Source organism: Canis lupus, chromosome 9, assembly GCF_003254725.2.
Source record: "Canis lupus dingo isolate Sandy chromosome 9, ASM325472v2, whole genome shotgun sequence".
In the NCBI taxonomy this organism is placed as follows: Eukaryota; Metazoa; Chordata; class Mammalia; order Carnivora; family Canidae; genus Canis; species Canis lupus.
In genome coordinates this window covers 49,962,970-49,982,851 of record NC_064251.1, presented here as the reverse complement: position 1 = coordinate 49,982,851, position 19,882 = coordinate 49,962,970, and the positions used below count along the sequence as shown (strand labels likewise).

At 61.1% G+C, this 19,882-nt stretch overlaps 3 protein-coding genes across 4 annotated transcripts; 2 read left to right on the top strand and 1 right to left on the bottom strand.

The window, feature by feature from the left end:
• The first annotated feature begins 303 nt into the window (after positions 1 to 303).
• PHPT1 (phosphohistidine phosphatase 1) lies at positions 304 to 1,787 on the top strand. Of its 2 annotated transcripts, none has more exons than XM_025475874.3 (3): positions 304 to 549; positions 943 to 1,067; positions 1,570 to 1,787. In XM_025475874.3, exons 1-3 carry the CDS (start codon positions 390 to 392, stop codon positions 1,660 to 1,662), a joined length of 378 nt encoding a protein of 125 aa, XP_025331659.1. In that variant the 5' UTR covers positions 304 to 389; the 3' UTR covers positions 1,663 to 1,787. The 2 variants fall into 2 exon arrangements, with proteins under 2 accessions (XP_025331659.1, XP_025331658.1); XM_025475873.3 differs by having other exon boundaries at positions 343 to 549; positions 816 to 1,067.
• A 122-nt stretch (positions 1,788 to 1,909) lies between these two features.
• MAMDC4 (MAM domain containing 4) lies at positions 1,910 to 10,616 on the top strand. Its single transcript, XM_025475875.2, has 28 exons — positions 1,910 to 3,679; positions 3,750 to 3,923; positions 4,001 to 4,126; positions 4,246 to 4,376; positions 4,460 to 4,544; positions 4,701 to 4,826; positions 4,929 to 5,063; positions 5,136 to 5,224; positions 5,301 to 5,474; positions 5,762 to 5,846; positions 5,929 to 6,108; positions 6,197 to 6,325; positions 6,458 to 6,589; positions 6,681 to 6,802; positions 6,885 to 6,993; positions 7,125 to 7,241; positions 7,369 to 7,503; positions 7,615 to 7,751; positions 7,829 to 8,048; positions 8,117 to 8,254; positions 8,340 to 8,458; positions 8,541 to 8,631; positions 8,839 to 8,985; positions 9,123 to 9,257; positions 9,353 to 9,480; positions 9,555 to 9,663; positions 10,127 to 10,305; positions 10,435 to 10,616. The coding sequence occupies exons 1-28, from the start codon at positions 3,277 to 3,279 to the stop codon at positions 10,474 to 10,476; spliced, it is 3,897 nt and encodes a 1,298-aa protein (XP_025331660.1). The 5' UTR covers positions 1,910 to 3,276; the 3' UTR covers positions 10,477 to 10,616.
• A 1,024-nt stretch (positions 10,617 to 11,640) lies between these two features.
• On the bottom strand, positions 11,641 to 15,059 carry EDF1 (endothelial differentiation related factor 1). The gene is made up of 5 exons (XM_025475871.3): positions 14,862 to 15,059; positions 13,518 to 13,569; positions 13,018 to 13,178; positions 12,644 to 12,737; positions 11,641 to 12,059 (listed from the first exon to the last, which is right to left on the bottom strand). Exons 1-5 carry the CDS (start codon positions 14,937 to 14,939, stop codon positions 11,998 to 12,000), a joined length of 447 nt encoding a protein of 148 aa, XP_025331656.1. The 5' UTR covers positions 14,940 to 15,059; the 3' UTR covers positions 11,641 to 11,997.
• Between the last annotated feature and the right edge of the window lie 4,823 nt (positions 15,060 to 19,882).

The following is a 19,882-nucleotide window of genomic DNA, read 5'->3' as shown; positions in this document are numbered from 1 at the left end:
TTGGGGACGCGGGGGTGGGGGACCGAGGAGGAGGGGCCAGGGCCGGCCCGTGTCCCAGGCCTTCAGGGATGCCCCCTCTCGACCCCTAGATGGGAGTCCGGCACTGTCCGGCTAGGACAGAACTGCTGGGCGGGCTGCAATGGTCACCACCCATTCCCGGGCCTGGCCCCTTTAAGAGGGCGGGCGTGGCCTCAGTTGCAAGGAGCTAGGCTGCCATTGGCCAGCTCGCGCGGCAGGTCGGCCGCACGATTGGCGGAGGCTCTGGGCTCGGGCAGCATGCCCCCGCGCGATTGGCCCCGGGGTCCCAGGGCCCGCCTCCCGCAGGTTGACTCGACCCGGGACCGCGGGGGAAGGGCCGCGGCGTGCAGGGGCGGCGGGCTGTGGGGAACATGGCGGCCGCGGACCTCGCCCAGATCGCCGATGTGGACATCGATTCCGATGGCATCTTCAAATACGTGCTAATTCGAGTCCATGCGGCGCCGCCTTCCGAGACCCCGGCCGAGGAGAGCAAGGAGATCGTGCGCGGCTACAAGTGGGCCGAGTACCACGGTGAGGGCGGAGCCAGCCGGCTGTTGGGGGCGGAGCCAACAGGTTCGGGGTGGGGCTGAGGCCTGGGCGGGGCCAACAGGGTCGGAGCAGAGCTGATGACCCGGGCTGTGTCCACAGGCTTGGGTGGGGGCGGGGCCAACAGGGTCGAGGTGGGGCTGAAGGGCGGGGCCAGCCGGCTGGGGGAGGGGCTGAGGGGTTGGAGAGCTGATCCCCCACCCACCAGGTCTGATTCTGGGCTGGCTTGAGGGGGGCTTCTGGCGGGCAAGGCCCGAGCCCTCTCTCCTAGACCCCGCTCTCTTGCCCGGGTGCACGCCTGCCTCCCCTCCTGGGGTCTCGGCCCGGAGGGGCTCCTCCGGTGGCCGCGGCCCGTGCTGAGCCGCCTCCCCTGTCCAGCCGACATCTATGACAAGGTATCTGGAGATATGCAGAAAAAGGGCTATAGCTGTGAGTGTCTCGGAGGCGGGCGCATCTCCCACCAGAGCCAGGACAAGAAGATCCACGTGTATGGCTACTCCATGGTGAGCCCACGCCCCGGGCAGGAGGAGAGACCAGCTCTCAGGAGCCCTCACACCCTGTAACCGGTTGGGGGGGCGGTGCCAGCCCAGCTGCAGACCCTTTCCCTCCAGGGACTTGCCCGTTTCCCACGGGGGGTGAGGGGCGGGGAGGCCACTGCTGGGCCAGGGGGCTTGTCTTGTTCCTACAGGAGGCCTGGCTGGGCCGCCACCGTCCTCCGGTTCTTGGGGTGAAGCTCAGACACCCCTCCCTCTTCCTTCTACAAGCTGCAGTGACAGCCTGGGCTCTCTGGGCACCTAGGCTGCACTCTAGCTCAGGGCCCATTCTCCAGGACCTCTCACCCTATAGCCGCCTTTCCCCAGGAGAGCTTCATGGGCTGCACAGCCAGTGGGGGACAACCGTGTTTGGCTTCCCCCCGGGGACCCCGCCGCAGGCCGGCTCCTGGGTGTTGCTACTGGTGGATGCCCAGGGCCAGGAGGGGGCTGTGAGATTGGCTTCTCTCTTCAGGGTTATGGCCGCGCCCAACACTCCATCTCCACCGAGAAGATCAAAGCCATGTATCCTGACTACGAGGTCACCTGGGCCGATGATGGCTACTGAGGCCTGTTCCACGGGCCAGCTTTCTCCCCTGGCCAGGCAGTGGAGACCCACAGTGGCCTGGCCCAAGTGCCCAGATTTGCCTCACCCACAGGAATTAAAAATGTTATCGCTCCTGCTGTTCCCCAGATGCTGTGTGTCTTGACTCTTCTGTTTCCCAGTCAGCCCTGGGGACCCCTGACCAGAGAGGGTAGACGGCAGAGAGCTGGAGGCAGCCCTGGAAGCAGCGAGGCCCCTGCCGACTGCTCCTCACCTGGCTCCACATCAGGGGGGCCCCAGGGAGTGGCAGTGCACACTCAGCCCTTGTGGTCTGATAAGGGGCCCTGCAACACTGCCCCCATTTATGACCTGATTGCTCTTCCACGTGGTTCCTTTGTCCAAGGACACCTGGGAGGAAGCGCTCGGAGCCCTTGCGCAAGGAAGTAGCACCAGGTCCCTCGGGGCCAGCCGACATCAGGGTCCCCTCGTGATCTGCTGTTTGAAGTCACGTGTGGAGCGACCCAGGACCCCTTCCAAGACCGGTCCCATGGCACCTGCCCTGCGGCCACAGGCTCCAGTCTCCCAGGGCCGTGGGGAGATAAACTGGGTGTAGGGGGAGTCAGGCACAGCTGAGCGGGGCTCGCCTTGGGGCTCCCCGTGAACGTGGGTGCATCTTGTGGCGCCTGCCTTGCATGAGCTCACGGGGCCTCACGGGAGCTGCTCCAGGCCGGCACTGCTGTGACTACATCTCACAGATTAGGAGACGGGTCTGAGGGGATGAGCTCCTGGGGGCACAGTGGTAAACGGGACCCAGACATCAGGGCCTGTGCCTGGCAACACCAGCCACACTGCCCGAATGATTGTTGCCAGATTAACAATTGTGATTTCTACGGGAATAAGCCGACAGGAGGCCAAGGACTAAACACTGAAGGGTGAAGACCCCAACTGCTTGGGGCAGGGAACTAGGCCACGCTGGGTACCTGCTCCAAGCTCTGGGAGACCTCAAGGCCTGAGTAGGGGCAGGGTGGCCATGGCCCGTGGCACCACAGTGCTTCTTCCAGCGGGGCCTCCACTGAGCAGGGCTGGGCAGCAGAGGGCACAATACCTGGGGCCTGACCTTTGGTCTGAAGGCACTGGGCAGGTGGGAGCCTACCTGGGCCAGGGGCCCCTCTCCTGGACACTTTTACAACCGGATGTTCATCCTCAGCACCACAGGGTGGGGCCTGCTAACAGGCAGCAGGTACAGAAGGGGCTGGGTCCCCAGTCTCCAGGTAGAGCAGAGTCAGCCTGTGGGGCCACAGGCAGACAACCAGGCAAAATAGCCACCAGGCTGCCCAGCAAGCACCCCGTCTCTTGGCCTCCTTCCCCCTGGGAACCCACCATGCCGCTGCCTGGCCACCTCCTACCTGCCCTGGTCCTGCTCCTGGGTGAGTTGTCAGATCTAGCTGCTGAAGCAGGGCCAGCCCTGGGCATAGATGCTAGCCCTGCAGGGCAGGAGGGTGCAAGGGCCTGGGTGCTGGGGGAACAGAACAAGCTTTCGGGAAAGGGGCAAGAATTCTGTTTCCCCTGGCCCCAGTGTCCACAGGTCCCAAGGCAAGGGGGCCCTGGAGGCAGACCTTACTCCACCAGTGCAACCAAATGGAGTCTTGGGTCCAGGGCAGCCTGGGCTCTGCTCCCCCTTCAGGGGGCTCCCATGTCGGGGGCCCTTGGTCCCGTGCACACACCCTCCCTGATCCCGACATGCTGCCACCATCTCCCAGGCCAGATGTACTCTGCGGGGCCCTGACTGGGAGCCCCAGACAGCAGGACCCAGCCCCCTCCCCTACCTGCCCTCTTGGCCCCCAGGGCCCCAAAGCAGGTAGACAACACTGTGGGTTGCCTGGGTTTGGGGGGCATCCTGACTCCGGCCACCTGGCTGTCTCTCTGCCAGCAGCAGGGTCCCCAGGCCGGGCCTGGACCCCCAGCACCTGCAGGGCCCCTGGTGAGGCCACGTGCAACTTTGTGTGTGACTGCCCGGGCTGCTCCGACGAGACCCAGTGCGGTGAGCTGAGGCTGGGCAGGAGGCAGGTGGGCCAGCCCTCAGCAGGCACTGCTGACCTCGTGCTCCACAGGTTACCACGCAGCCTCACCTGCCTTAGGTGTCCCGTTCGCTTGCGACTTTGAGCAGGACTCCTGCGGCTGGCGGGACATCAGCACCTCGGGCTACAGCTGGCTCCGGGACCGGGCAGGAGCCACGCTTGAGGCCCTGGGGCCACGCTCTGACCACACCCTTGGCACAGACCTTGGTGAGGCCTGGGTGGGTCTCCAAGATGCGCCCCCACACCCATTCTAGCCCCACCACCTGACCTTTCTGCTGGGCCAGGCTGGTACATGGTTGTTGGCATCCACCGTGGGAAAGAGGCCGCTGGTGCCACCCTGCGCTCTCCTGTCCTGTGGAATGCGGCCCCTACCTGTGAGCTGAGGCTCTGGTACCATGTGGCCGCTGGAGGTGGGTGCCCTGCAGGGAAAGTCCAGAAGGAGGGAGGGCTGCTGCAGGGCCTGGGGGGCACCCCCCGAGGGACAAGCGGCCAAGGCCTAAGCCTCCCCAGGACCGTCCTCCCATTACAGCTGTGGCTGAACTGCGGCTAGAGCTGACCCACAGGGCCGAGACCTTGACCCTGTGGCAGAGCTCCGGGCCCTGGGGCACAGGCTGGCAGGAGCTGGTGGTGACCACTGGCCGCATCCAGGATGACTTCCGGGTGAGCTGGGGGTGCTCTGGGTGGTGGGGGTAGTAGGGAGGGTCTGACCTGGACTTAAGTCCTAAGGACCCCACTCTTCTCAGGTGACCTTCTTTGCCACTCGAAATGCCACCCACAGGGGCACCGTGGCCTTGGACGACCTGGTCTTCAGGGACTGTGGGCTGCCTGGTAAGCCCCCCACCGCAGGCTGTGGACCCACACCTGGAGGGGCAGTGGCTCAGCAGGAGCCCCTCACCTGCTCACCCCCACTGACAGCCCCTCCCCCAGCTGCCCCACCCCCCAGGGTTTGGGGTCAGGGTGATAGGCTCCCCTCCCTGACCTCAGCCCCCCAGGCCCACTGCCCCCTGGGGCATCACCACTGCCAGAACCTGGCCTGTGTGGCGCCCCACCAGCTGTGCGACGGGGAGGACAACTGTGGGGACCGCTCTGACGAGGACGCATACTCCTGCCGTGAGCTGCAGGGCCCCCTGAGAACCTGGTGGGGCGGGAGCGGGTGGAGGAGAGGCCCTGCTGGCAGCCTGAGACCTGCTCCCCTCTCCCCACCTGCCCCAGGCCACCACATAGCCACCGATTTTGAGATGGGCCTGGGTCTGTGGAACCACTTGGAGGGCTGGGCGCGGAACCACAGCACAGGCGCCTGGCATCCAGCCTGGCCACACAGGGACCACAGCCAGAACAGTGCACAGGGTGAGTGGGACCCACAGGCTGGGGCACCCCCAGTCCCCCCACCCCCCCTTGCCCACACCAGTCTCTCCCCAGGCTTCTTCCTGGTCTCCGTGGCCGAGCCCAGCAGCCCTGCCGTCCTCTCCAGCCCCATATTCCAAGCCTCGGGTGCACACAACTGCTCGGTGAGGCAGGTGGCCCCCACCTTCCCCCGGGGCCCAGGCTCCAGGGGCCCCCTGACCTTCCTGGGCTTGTCCTCAGCTCGTCTTCTATTACTACCTGCACGGATCCGAGCACGGCTCCCTCCAGCTCTTCTTGCAGATGGAGAACCCAGGCTCACCCCAGGTCTCCATCCTGCTGCGCCGGCGCTGCGGGGAGCTGGGGGCTGCCTGGGTCCGAGACCGGGTCGACATCCAGAGCGAGCACCCCTTCCGGGTGAGGCCTGAGAGAGCAGCAGGTGGTGGGGGAGGGGGTCCAGGGGTCCCCACAGACACTGGCTGCTGTCCCGGGAGCTACCTTAGCGGGAAGCTGGTTTGGTGGTCAACGAGCCCAGGGAAGAGGCCTTTGGGAAGGAACAGTCACTCCCACCTCTTGCAGGGCTGGCGGGGGGGGGGGGTCGGGGGGGGGGCGGGGGAGGACAAGGGAGGTGGGGAGAGGGCTGGAGCCAGCAGACCTGGGAGGACAGAGGCGCCGGGGCACACCCTGACCCCCTGTGTCCTCAGATCCTGCTCACAGGGCACACGGGCCCAGGGGGCGTCCTGAGCCTGGATGACCTCATTCTGTCAGAACACTGCCAGCCAGTTCCAGGTGGGCCGTCGAGCCCTCTGTCCATCCCTCCATCCCCAGGAGAAGCCCCACCCCACCCCTGACTCCTGGTCTGCCCCCACAGAGCTGTCCAGCCCGCCTCGTGGGCTCTGGGCCCTGGCCCTCCAGCCCCAGCCATCCAGCCTGCCACCTCAGGACTTCTGCGAGCCCGGACATCTTTCCTGTGGGGAACTGTGCATCCCCCCAGAGCAGCACTGTGACTTCCAGCAACAGTGTGAGGGGGGCGAGGATGAGCAGGAATGTGGTGAGTGGTGGCTGGAGCCAGGAGGGGGGGGAGCGCCTCTCATCCTCTGTGCCCTCCCGCCACCACTGGGTGCTGGCTGCTGTTCCAGGGACCACGGACTTCGAGGCACCCGCCGCCGGGGGCTGGGAGGATGCCAGCGTGGGGCGGCTGCAGTGGAGGCGTCTCCAGGCCCAGGAGAGCGGGGGCCCAGGCACAGATGCTGGCGGGGTTGCGGCTGGTGAGGCCCAGGGCCCTGCCTGTGGGCTGTGCCCCCCAAGAGGTCTTTGCTGGCCTCTTCCCCCAGGGACTGTGTCCGAGCTGGGGGGGTCCCTGGCGGGAACTGTCTCTGACAAACCTGGCTCTTTCTTAGGGCACGTCCTGTCCTTGCAGAGGGCCTGGGGCCAGCTGGCGGCAGAGGCCCGGGTCCTCACACCTGCCCTGGGCCCCTCAGGCCCCCGCTGTGAGCTCCGTGTGGCTTACTATTTCCATGGTCACCCTCAAGGTACCCCAAGGCCAACAGGAGCTCCTGGGTGTGCCTGCAGGAGGGGGTCGGGGGACGGTCTGGGAGGACCCACCATGATCCCCTCGGCCAGGCTTCCTGGCCCTGGTGGTGGTGGAGGGCGACAGCCGTGAGCTGGTATGGCAGGCCCCGAGCGGCGACAGGGGCTGGAAGGTGGATACCATCCTGCTGGGGGCACGCCGCCGGCCTTTCCGGGTGAGCAGGGCAGCCTGGGGGGCAGGGGGTGCACAGAGCCAGGCCTGACCTCACAGCCCCCTCCCTGCTGCTTCTCACAAAGCTGGAGTTGGTTGGGCTGGTGGACTTGGACGGCCCTGGCCAACAGGGTGCCGGAGTGGACGACGTGACCCTGAAGGACTGCAGCCCCGCGGCAGCCATGCAGGACTCAGGTCCTAGTCCCAACCCCGGGGCCTACCACCCAGACCACCCCAAGCAGGACAAGTCTCCCACCCTCTCAGGACACGAGGGGGGCAGGGGGATGCTCGAGGGTGCTGACCCCTCCCTGCCCCACTCCCCACAGAGATCTCCTGTAACTTTGAGCGGGACACGTGCGGCTGGCACACCGGCCACCTCACCGATGCCCACTGGCGCCGAGTCCAGAGCCGTGGCCATGGGTACGACCACACCACAGGCCAAGGTAGAGTGAGGGCACCCACCTTGGGGGTCAGCTCTCAGACTACAGGGGGAGGGGAGGCCCTCACACTGGGCCCAGTCCTGCCTGGAACCTGGCATCTCTGCAGCTCAGCCCAGTGTCCCCACTGCAGGCTACTTCTTGCTCCTGGACCCAACGGACCCCCCGGCCCGGGGCCCTGGCGCCCATCTGCTCACCCAGCCCCAGGCCCCCTCAGGCCCTCAGGAGTGTCTCTCCTTCTGGTACCACCTCCATGGGCCCCAGATTGGTGAGTGACCCTGGTGCTGGGCAGAGCCTCCACGGAGGCCTGGGGGGCTCTCTGTTCTGTCTCTCAGCCCATCGGAGGCTCTGGTCCCCTCCTGCCCTGCCCTCCATGTAGGGACACTGCGCCTGGCAGTGAGACGGGAAGGAGAGGCAGAGGTACTGCTGTGGTCGCGGACCAGCACCCAGGGCAACCGCTGGCACAAGGCCTGGACTACCCTGCACCACCAGCTGGGCTCAGGCACCAAGTACCAAGTAAGGCCCCTGCCTGATGGGGAGGCAGGAGGGTGGGGTGGGCCAGGCCCACAACCACTGACCCCCTCTGCCCCCAGCTGCTGTTCGAGGGCCTCCGGGACGGCTACCACGGCACCATGGCACTGGACGATGTGGCCGTGCGGCCCGGGCCCTGCTGGGCCCCCAGGCAGTGCTCCTTTGAGGACTCAGCCTGTGGCTTTTCCAGTGGGGGCCAGGGCCTTTGGACACGCCAGGCCAATGCCACGGGCCTCGCCTCCCGGGGCCCTCACACTGACCACACCACAGAGACCGCTCAGGGTACGCGTCAGGGGTGATGGAGGGTTGGGCAGAGGGGTCAGATGGAGGCTGACACGGACACTTCCTAGGGCACTACATGGTGGTGGACATGAGCCCCCAGGCCCTGCCCCGTGGCCAGGTGGCCTCCCTGACCTCAGAGGTGCACCAGCCTCTGGCCCAGCCAGCCTGCCTGACCTTCTGGTACCACCTGAGCCTCAGAAACCCAGGTGAGGGGCTGCGCCAAGGCTGCCTGGGGGCCCCCACGTGGCCTTTCTTCCTCGGCTGACTTAGGTTGGCCCCTGGGTGTGACAGGCACCCTGCAGGTCCATGTGGAGGAAGCCCAGAGGTATCAGGTGCTCAGCATCAGCGCCCGTGGAGGCTTTGCCTGGCGCCTGGGAAGTGTGGATGTGCAGGCCGAGAGGGCCTGGAGGGTGAGTGTTGGGGGCAGGCAGCCCATTGCCTTTGAGGGCCGTGTGGACCGCATGCGACGCTGCCTGCCCTGTACCTGCCCAGGTGGTATTTGAGGCGGTCGCCGCCGGCACAGAGCACTCCTACATTGCGCTGGATGACCTGCTCCTCCAGGATGGGCCCTGCCCTCAGCCAGGTGGGAGCCTCAGCCAGGCGGCCTGGCCCTGGGCTCTGCTATGCCCCACAACTGCTACTAGCTCCATGCCAACCCCAAGATGCCTAGCCTGGCCCCCCATCCCTGGCAGCAGACTAGAGAGGGGTACAGACTGCACCGCTCAGTGGCTGGGCTCCGTGGGTGGGGCTGGGGGGGGTGGCCCCCACTCACCACCCAGCTTTCTTGCAGCTTCCTGTGACTTCGAGGCTGGCTTATGTGGCTGGAGCCACATGCCCTGGCCTGGCCTGGGAAGCTATAGCTGGGACTGGAGTAGTGGAGCGACACCCTCCCGCTACCCCCAGCCCCCTGTGGACCACACGCTGGGCACAGAAGCAGGTGGGTCTGGGCAGGGGAAAGGGCCTCAGGTCCATGCACCCCATCTCAAGCGAGGCTCCCATCACAGTCAAAGGTCACAGGTCAGGGGGGCCAATTCCATCCAGTGAGCAGGGCGCCCTGCCCTCTGTTGTTTCTAGGCCACTTTGTTCTCTTTGAAACGGGTGTGCTGGGTCCAGGAGGCCGGGCAGCCTGGCTGCGCAGCCAGCCCCTGCCTGCGACTGAGGCCTCCTGCCTCCGCTTCTGGTACCATGTGGGCTTTCCGGAGCACTTCTGTGAGTGAGGCTGAGGCAGCAGCGCCTGGGCATTGGAGGGGGCAGGGGAAGGGGCAGGGGCTGGGGACCTGATTCGCCCTGGCCCCCTACTACAGATAAGGGTGAGCTGAGGGTGCTCCTGAGCAGCGTGCGGGGCCAGTTGGCTGTGTGGGGCACCAGTGGGCACCTGCGGCATCAGTGGCTGGAAGGCCAGGTGGAGGTGGCCAGTGCTGAGGAGTTCCAGGTAAGGCCTGGAGGCCCCAGACACGTCGGGCGGGCCCGTCCTCCTCCAGGCAACCACTTCTCTCTCCTGCTCAGATCGTGTTTGAAGCCACTCTCAGCGGCCAGCCGGCCCTGGGGCCCATCGCCCTGGATGATGTGGAATACCTGGCAGAGCAGCACTGCTGGCTGCCTGCACCCACCCAGGGTAAGCCCTGCCTGGTCGCACCTCTAGTCGGAGCCTCTGGCAGGCTCAGCAGCTCGTGGCCCACATGGCTGCCAGCAACCCTGCCTCAGGCCCAGGAGGTCAGGACAGCGACCAAGGCCCAGCCCTGCACCAGCGCATCCCTCCACCAGGTGCCTGTCTCCTCCCCTTCTGGGCTAGGCCAAGTGGGCCCCGCGTCTCCTTCCTCTAGGCCGTCCCTCCCAGGTGGGGCCAGACCCCAGAGGAAGGCCTGGTCAGGCCAGAGATCACCACCAGCCTGCCCGGAGCCCCTGCCGGCTGCTGTCCCTTCATGACCAAGAGCCAGTTCTCACTCAGGGGTGATTGGGGGCTGAGACGAGCGGCCTCGGCCAGGAGCCCTGTGCTGGCACGACTGGCGGGGCCTCAAGGCCAGGCCACCCCCATGCTCCGGTGTCAGGGCAGGGCTGACATATGCCACGGCCCACAGGGGATACATTACTGGCCGCCTCAGTGCCAACTATGGTCGGCAGTGCCCTCCTCATCCTTGTCCTCCTGGTGCTGCTCGGACTCGTGGGGCGGTGCTGGCTGCAGAAGAAGGGGGGCTGCCCCTCGCAGGGCGAGATGGCAGCCGAGGCCTCAGGCTTCGACAACATCGTCTTCAATGCGGTAGGAGCCCCTGGGTAGGGACAGGTGGGCAGGGGCACTGGGGAGAAGGCTTCCTGGCCGGCCCAGGGCTGTCCACCTGCATGCGCCTCTGTCACACACCGCTCAGAAGCCCCTCTTCCCCCCACCTAGGATTGTGTTACCCTGCCGGCTTCGCTTACCGACAACCAGTAGATGACTGAGAGAAGCCTGCTCCCATCAGCCCTGCTCCGCAGAGTAACACCTGCCCCTCCCCCAGAATGCACCCACACTGCCACCCACGAGCCTGGGAATGGTCCCCACCCCAACAATAAATGCCCTGGCCTATGAGGGCAGCCCCTGCTTATGGCCTGAGGTCTGTGCATTGTACTATCAGCAGGAAAGTGGGCTCTTGGGGTCCTCAGAACCAATCCAACCTGCCTGAAAGGATGTGCTTGAGGGTACCTCCCACACCTGTCAGTGACTCAGGTGACAGGTAACAGGCCACACAGGACGGGGCCAAGGGCTAGAGGACCCAGAAACAGACAGTGGGACCCTGATAAGCCCTGCCCCAGGCCAGGCGGGCACCCCAAAACTCAGGCGGCCCAGGCCACCCTGTAGACTGACCTAGGCACTGCCCTGTTGGATGATGCTGCATCTGATTTAGGATAGGGAACAACCCTGGTGGGTGCAGGTGACAGACTAAGTGGAACATAACCAGGTGTGAGGTAGTAGAGAGCTGGGGGGACAGGGGGGTTGTCCCGCTGTATCCACGGTTCCACATAAAGGTTCCATGGTAAACATCCTGTGTTTCAGGGTATCCACTGTCCCATGGAGTCCAAGTGCTCCCCAAAATGATGCCTAAAGCTGAGGTCACAGCTTTGAGGCACAGCTGATGCCAAGCAGCTCAAGGGTAGGCTAAGTGGAGGTTCCTGCCCTCCTGGCCTCATGGGCTCAGAGGATAAAGGCAACTCCCTGCCTGAGGCGTCATGGCCCCTGGCATGCCCACATTCCTTCCTTAATAAACCGGAAATATATTTTTCTGACCCAGGGAGGGTCCCCTGGGCACGGCCATCTGGGGAAAGAGGAGACGTTCACACTCTCACAGCCAGGGGCTCCCCTCCTGCCTGCAGGAAGGCTCCCCTGCTTTGCCACCCCGCCAACTGACTCCATACCAGGGGAGGGCATGGGTCTGGTGCCGAGGCCAACGCCCATGAGCAGCCCCGCAGACAGCAACAAGGAAGCAGTGCTGCACACTGACCTTCAGGCTCACTCAGGCACCCCTCACCCCATGGCACATCACGACTTCCCTTCACTGGGCCAGAGAGGCACGTGGGGGGCACAGCCGACCGCCCTGGACAGCAATGACTCCACCAGAAGGAAGGGCAACAAATGTTTATTGGCTTCTCTAAAAGCCGGACCGGAGACGGGTCTTCTCTCCCGATCAGGTTGCCCCATCCCACAGCCCCACCAACCTGAGGTAGTCCCACTCAGAGGTCCCCGGGGAGCCACCCCGTCTGGGCAGACACTGGAGATGGAGAGGAAAAAATTTCAGGAGAAGCAATGCTATACAAGGTTTTGTTTGTTTGACAGCAGGTATGGGTAAGGGGGTTCCTGGGCAGGGCTGGCGCCCCGCGTTCCGCGCGGCCACGTCAAGAGACCCGCACTGGCGCTGGTGGTCAAGGGCAACCAGCCAGGCGACATCAGCCGGAATGCACTGATTTCGAGGCTTTGTGTTCATTTCGCCCTTGGCCCCTTCTCAATCGGCTTCCCGATATCCTTCCCCCGCAGCTTGAGGCCTGAAAGAGCCATTGGCCTGCTCACCGCCACGGTGGCCACTCCAGGACCCAAGAGGCAGGGCAGTGCCACGGTGCCCCCACCCCTCCACCTTGAGGAGGCAGTAGTGCCCACACTGCCCTCTGAGCACTAGCCCCTTCCTCCATAGGAAGGAGCGGTGGGCAGAGGAGGGAGCTGTGGACCACACCAGTCCTGGCCAGCCTCAGCCCACTGTCCTTGCACCCACTGACCTTCCAGGGCAGAGGGGAGCTGTCACCCCCAGAACCAGACTTGAGTGCTCTGGGAGCCCCACGTACTGGTGCCACACCGACACCAGGGGGGAGCCCAATACCCGAGGGGAGGACACCAGGGCCTGAACAGGATGGCCTCTGAGCCTTCTGTCCATGGGCTTGGAGAGCACTGGCCAGCCAAAAAAAGGGGACAGAGAAAATGTGAAACTGGCGGGGGGGAGGGATTGTGAATGATACTCCTGAGCTCCCTAAGGCTCTGCAGAATCCTGCAGCCTCAGAGGCCCTCCTGTGCTTTAGCTGCTCTGCACCTGGTCGGGCAGCAGCAGAGACCCGATGAAGGACCCGAGGACACTCACCGATGGCTCTCTCGATTTTGCCCAGAACCTGGTTATTAGGAATGGCCCGTCCGCTCTCATAGTCCGCGATGACCTGCGGCTTTTCGTTGATTTTCTAAAGGTACGTATTTTGTGGATGGTAATTCGGGAAGGCGCCACAAGACTAGCACACAGCCGAGGGAGTCGCCCCAGGCTCCCCTCCCAGGACAACACCGGGGCCAAGGGCCTTCCTGGGTGTGCCCGCAGAGGATCTGGGGTCTATGTACACTCAACAGGAAGTTACGGCTAATCTGATGTGGCTTCCCCAGGGAATCCCAGAGCAAGCAGGAGTCCCCAAGCTGTGCTGCAACCCCCGCCCGCCTGCAGCCTGGGAGGATGGGGCCCACCACGCTCACCGTTGCCAAATCCTTCTGGGTCAGCCCCTTGCTCTGCCGACCCTGCTGGATCACCTTGCCCACCTCCAGAGTCACACGGTCATGATGCAGCTCCTCAGTCTCCCGGTCCAGCTTGGCCGTGTTCTTGGTGATTGAATGCTGTTTGTTCTGGCCAGCAGCCCCTGGACCGCACGAGGCAAGATCATAGCATGTGGTTTGCAACAAACCCAAAAAAAGCCAATTCAGAACAGGAAGCAGGCCCCACAGGCACTCTGTGCCACGGTGACGTGGGAAACCAGGTGACGAGAACACAGGGAAGCTCAGAAGCTGGGAGCACAGGGCACCTCCTGCTCCCTTGCTTGCTGACTACACCTAGCACGCTGCTCCTCTAAGGTCCCAGCCTGGTTCCAGCTGCGGCAGCCGCCTCAACACCCCTGGTGCATGGCGGGTGCACTAATGCCTGTCGCAGGGAGAACCCCAGCAGCACACCCCTCCCTCCATGAGGGAGCACCGGTACTTACATTTCTTGGAAGTCTCCACATCTTCTCCTCGTCTCTGAGCTGCTAAGATGGCCTAGAAAACGTGGACACAGTGTTTGGTCAAACTCAGATCTGGCAGGGCTTGTCCAGCACTGAGAAACGAGGCCGGTCTTAAAACCCAAGCTCAGTTCACAAAAACCCTCTGCCGTCAGGTACCCAGGTGCCTGTCCATAAGGTGCCAACAAGGAAAACTCAGCCCACTTCTCGCTGCTGAGAACCCACGCTGACCACAGCCCTGCTCCTGCATCAACAGTAAGGAATGCCTGCGCCGGCCTGCCACAGCCTCCCTGGGCCAGTCCATCCTAGCATCGCCCCCCAAACACCGTCAACCAGACCCATACCCTTTGACCTCCACCTGCCAAATGCTAGTAAGATGTATTCCTGAGGACTCTAGCCTTAGAGTGGTGACCGGGGCTGCGCCACGGCTGCTGTGTTCAGAGATGCTTTCTACCCGCGTTCACGGGACTCCTAGCTCCTGACTATTAAGTTTCCACTGGAAAAAAGGACAGGGACTTTAGCTCAGATCCTGCAGGCCTCAGACCAGCTCCAGGCAGGTCAGGTCACTAGTTCTGGCTCAAACCTGACAGGCAGGGTAGGCCCTCCACATTGGTCTCATACATGATCACAGGTGGACCAGCCAAGCTAGAGACCTTCTATCCCTTTCAGGGCACGTCCCCTACGCTCCCGACACCCAGAAGCAGAGTCCACCTATGCCCTGGGTCTCTAGGCACCTGGGCCTGGGGACAGACTGCAGACAGCCAGAAGCAGGTTTCAGAGCCATTCCCCAACCAGCTTCGGACCTCGGGGCGCCTGGACTGCCCCCTGCTCCCTAGTCCCCCAGTCCCTGCCCACCAGTCCTCCCCTTCAACCTCCCCTGGTCCCCTGCTCCACCCCGCTGTCACTGGCCACAAGCCCACCCTGCGCCCATTCCCAACCTCCGTGACCTGGGGCCTCACCCGGGCCTCCCTCCCAGGCCTATATCACTGGCCCCAAACACTGCGAGGCTCCTGCACACCCAGCCCCGCGCAGCCAGTCCGCGGCCGCGGTCTTGCCCCGGTCCTCCTCTCTCCAGCCCCGGCCTCCGCCGCCGGCCCGCTCCGCTCCCCCACCCTCTCCCGTTCGCACACCGTCCCCGCCCGGCCATCTCCCTCGCCCAGGTCTCCCGTCTCCCGTCTCCCATCCCTGGTTTCGGGCTGGTCCTCCCGCCCCTCCGCCCCTCGGGCCCCCGGACCCCCCCGCCCCCAGTCCGCGGCCTCGCCCCGGCCCCGCCCCGCGTCCCCGGCCCACCGGCCGCCCCGGAGCCCCGAGGCCCGCACGGCGCCGCACCTGCTTGGACTTCGCCTGGGCGGCAGTGGGGCCCTTCTTGCGCAGCACCGTCACCGTGTCCCAGTCGCTCTCGGCCATGGCGGGCGGGCAAGTCCGGGTCCGTCCCGCGGTTCCGCGGCAGCTGCTCGAGACCCGGCGGCGCGACGTCCCCTCGTCGCTCGGCCGCTTCCGGCGCCGGCCGCCGACCCGGCCCTGCCTCCCCATTGGCCGGCGGCCGGAGGGGGGCGGGCACTTCCCGCGCCTCTGAGCCAATCCGCGCTCGGCTCGTCCAAGCGAACGGCGGGCGGTGCGCGACGTGGGGCGGGAGACGTCGCGGCCGTGCGCGGAGGGGGCGCGGAGGGGGGAACCCCGCTGGGGAGCCGGGGCGCAGGCGGTGGCGGGGAGAACGGAGCCCCGGGAGCGGGGGCGCTGCGTGCTCGGGGACCGGAGCCGGGTCGGCATTCTCGGGCACCCGGTCGCGCGCTGGGTCCCTGTACGGGAGCTGGTGGGGTCCTAGCACCACCATCTGAAGTGCGTCTCCTCCGCAGCCGAGCTCACTTGCTGCTGCAAAAACGTAGGGGGCGAGGTGAATGCGGGTTTGGGGCGCCTCAAGCATGGACAGTTTGGGGAGGGCTCTTTAAGAAAAAAGTGTAAAAGGATAATAAGGTAGTCATAAAAGTTAATATTCTTGTATAACGTGTGTCGTTTGCATAACATTAAAAACGTGCTTGATTTTACAATACTGTAATATTTTGCCGTTCTCTCATGGTAATAGATAAAACGAGAAAAAAAAGTATCTTTAAAAACGGACAAACGCCACAAGCATCACAAAATTTGGGAAAAAATAACATTTGTATAAATTAACAAGTGCATCTCTTCCATGCTTTTCCTTACATTGTTTTTGGCTGTATTCTCTTTGACTGCCATATCATGACTTTGCAGAATTGTTTCATGAAAAAAACAGAAGGGCTATTCAGACATTTCCCTAGGGCATTTGATAGAATTTGTATCTGATTGTTGGAATTGACGTTGGTTTGGGTAACACTTGGGGTTTTGCATAGATGTTCCTACAGATTTATGCTTCACAAACCCAGGAATTGGGCAGCCCCGGTGGCGCAGCGGTTTAGCGCCGCCTGCAGCCCGGGGCGTGATCCTGGAGACCCTGGATGGAGTCCCACATCAGGCTCTCTGTATGATGCCTGCTTCTCCCTCTGCCTGTGTCTCTGCCTCTCTCTATGAATAAGTAAATAAAATCTTAAAAAAAAAAAAACACCAGGAATTCTGATAAATGCAATCTCCATCTAAAAAGAAAAAAGCATGTGGCATATTCAATTGTTTATACTTTGTTATGAAATACATTTATCAAAGGAGACAACTTTTATCCAGCTCTTGGGGAGAACCAAGCCCCCTGCTCCCAATTTGCAGACTCATTTCTGGTTCATACTACGAATTGTTTCTTCACTTCCACAAGTTAATGCTCTGCAGGTGACTGATTGGCAGCCAAAGAAGACCCACCTGCCCCAGGAAAGGCTGGCAAGACTGAACATCATGAGAATATCCCATAAACCCTAGCTAAGTGCATCCCAACTCAAGGTTGCCTTAGCAAGGTCCCAAAAACGCCTGTGTTCACCCCAGCGGGTCCCAGAAAGAGTGATGAAGCCCACCTGAAAAGAGGCAGTGGTCCCAACCAATTGTGGTTAAAATCCACGAAGTTCACCAACATTTGGCCAGGTGAACCCACTGCTGGGATGCTGGCAACAGAAGTTACATCAGCTGCATCATGGTGTTGCAACTGCCCTGGTTGGCTCAGACCCAGAGGACGGTTATTGAGACTTCAGTGCCGTCCGCCAACACGGTGTCTGCCGTAGTCAGTCCCATCTAGCCTTGGACAGGAGTCCAGGCCTGAGGCCACAGAGAGCTCCTTGTCCTTGTGGCACTCCTACCGGAACACAGGTGAAGCAGGTGTCTGTAGCTCCACGAACACTGACCCTCATTGGGGCACACCCTCCCCCTACTCTGAGTGCTGTCCAGGGCCGAGTAGCCTTGGGTGTGGAGCCACAGCAGGTGTCACAGAACCAACTCTAGGAGGCCTGGTGAGCAGCCCATAGTCCTTCCAGAGGTGCCATACCACTCACCTTAATGGTCCTTTGCCTGCATTGTTTACAGTAAGTCCACCAGTGGCACCCATCTACCTTCATATCCAGAGGAGAGAATAAACAATTCTAAAAGCCTTCTGGGAAACAAAATACCCAGCAATTTCTGTATTTCTAAGATAAAGTTCAAATGTTGTATCCCTAACGAAAAACTGACATCAAAGGTTATCAACTATAAATTGTCTAGTAAAACCTAATGAATGAGTGAGTCTGCGCTATCATGAAGGAAGGATTCCTCACACATTGGTAGAATCACAATTCCTGTGATTCTACCTCCTGGCTGTCCAGCCATTGTGTGAGCCCTTCTGCCTCTAAAACATTTTTTTTTAATTGTGGTAAAACACACTTAAGATTACTGTCTTAACCATTTTTGAGTGTACAGTTAAGTACTATTAAATACACTCGTACTGGGGTGCCTGGGTGGCTCCGTCGGTGAAGCATCTGCCTTCGGCTCAGGTCGTGATCCCAAGGTCCTGGGATCGAGTCCCGCATTGGGCTCCCTGTTCAGTGGGGAGTCTGCTTCTCCTTCTCCCTCTCTCACGTATGCATGCTCTAATAAATAAAATCTTTTAAAAAGTACACTTGTGCTGGTGTGAAACCATTGCCATCCGCCATCTCCATGACTTTATTTTGTAGAATTGACACCCTGTCTCTCTTAATCACTAACATCCCTTTCTGCACACCCCCCAAGCCCTTGGCCATCCTCCTTCCTGTGATCTCAGCTCCTCCAGGGACCACCTAGGAGTGGAATCCTACAGTATTTGCACATAGGTGACTGGCTCTCTCAGCGGCATCCTCAAAGCTCATGTCTTACAGCAGGTGTCAGAACTCCCCTCCTTTTTTGGGTGAATACTATTCCATCATGTGTCCATACCCACGTGCTGTGCGTCCATCCATCCATGGACATGGGCTGCTTCCCCTGTTAGCTCTTCAGAATAAGGGTAGAATTTCATGATTTTCCACCCCAACCATTTGGTCAGCATGTCGGGCCCTCTAGGTTTAGAAAATAGCACCCTTGAACTTGGGGATATTTTCTTTTTTTTTTAATTTATTTTTTATTGGTGTTCCATTTACTAACATACAGAATAACCCCCAGTGCCCGTCACCCATTCACTCCCACCCCCCGCCCTCCTCCCCTTCTACCACCCCTAGTTCGTTTCCCAGAGTTAGCAGTCTTTACGTTCTGTCTCCCTTTCTGATATTTCCCACACATTTCTTCTCCCTTCCCTTATATTCCCTTTCACTATTATTTATATTCCCCAAATGAATGAGAACATATAATGTTTGTCCTTCTCCGACTGACTTACTTCACTCAGCATAATACCCTCCAGTTCCATCCACGTTCTTGCACTATTTCTTTGATAACTTCTTCCCCTCTCTTCTCTGCTTTCAGTCTCAGGAACCCCCGTCACTAAGATGATAGATCAAGCCCATCATTGAGTCTCTAATGTTCTTGTTTCTATTTAAAAATTCCTCTCCAGGAGATCCTTGGGTGGCTCAGCAGTTTGGCGCCTGCCTTTGGCCCAGGGCGCGATCCTGGAGTCCCAGGATTGAGTCCTGCGTCGGGCTCCCGGCATGGAGCCTGCTTCTTTCTCTGCCTGTGTCTCTGCCTCTCTCTCTCTCTCTATGTCTATCATAAATTTTTAAAAATCTTTAAAAAAAATAAAAATAAATAAAATTCTTCTCCAGGGGTGCCTAGGGTGGCTCAGTTAGTGAAGTGACCGACTTCTGATTTTGGCTTGGGTCATGAGATGGAGCCTGCTTCAGATTCTCTCAAAAATGAATGAATGATTGAATTCTTTTTCTTTCCGTTCTATTTTTGGGAGGTTTTCTCAATTTATGGCTGTTTTGCTGACTTTTTATTTTATTTATTTATGATAGTCACACACACAGAGAGAGAGAGAGGCAGAGACACAGGCAGAAGGAGAAGCAGGCTCCATGCACCGGGAGCCCAATGTGGGACTCGATCCCGGGTACCCAGGATCACGCCCCGGGCCAAAGGCAGGCGCTAAACCGCTGCGCCACCCAGGGATCCCTGACCTCTTTTTTTTTTTTACTTGACAGCACATCTAGAATTTCTAAGTGCTCCCTGTTATAATCCACATGCCCCCCTTGTAGCATCCTGTTTCACAGAGTCTGATCTCTTCTCCGAATTTCAGGTCTATTCATATTTTCTTCTGGCACCTGCTCCCCCACCCCCCATCAGTTCTGGCGTCTTTCTCTCAGGCCTCCAATGCCCCTTGGCTACCTGTCATCCTGCACAGCCACAGCTAGGAGCCTCATGTGCATGGTAGGATCTTCCAGGGCGGGCTCCTGGTCTGGGGGATCAGGCAAGGGCAGGGTAGTTTCTTCTGAGGGTCCCACAGAGCAACATTCTGCTGACCCACTGTCTCCTGCTTAGCCTCACTGCCATCCTCAAAGGGGAGCCCAGCATCCCTGAGGCTTGAGAGCCCGTGCACTTATCATCCACTGCCTGCCAGTGAGGAACGGGGTGTCACCTGCCTGTGCTGGCTGGGGAGGGGACTCAGGGCCCAGCTGTCCTTACACGGATCTCCTTGCAGCCCAGCCTACTCAGACGTGTGGGCTTCTGGGTTTGCCCAGTGCCAGTGCACCGTGCTCCTGATGACTCCACCTCATTCTGCAACCCAAACCAAGAGGTAGATTTCATGTAACAAAATTAGCTAAAAGTTCATTGGTTTCTTTCTTTTCTTTCTTTTTTCAGATTTTAGTTATTCATGAGAGACACAGAGAGAGGCAGAGACACAGACAGAGGGAGAAGCAGGCTCCACGCAGGGAACCCGATGTGGAACTCGATCCCAGGATCCCGGGATCATGTTCTGAGGTGAAGGCAGACTCTCAGCTGCTGAGCCACCTGGGCGTCCCTCCCCT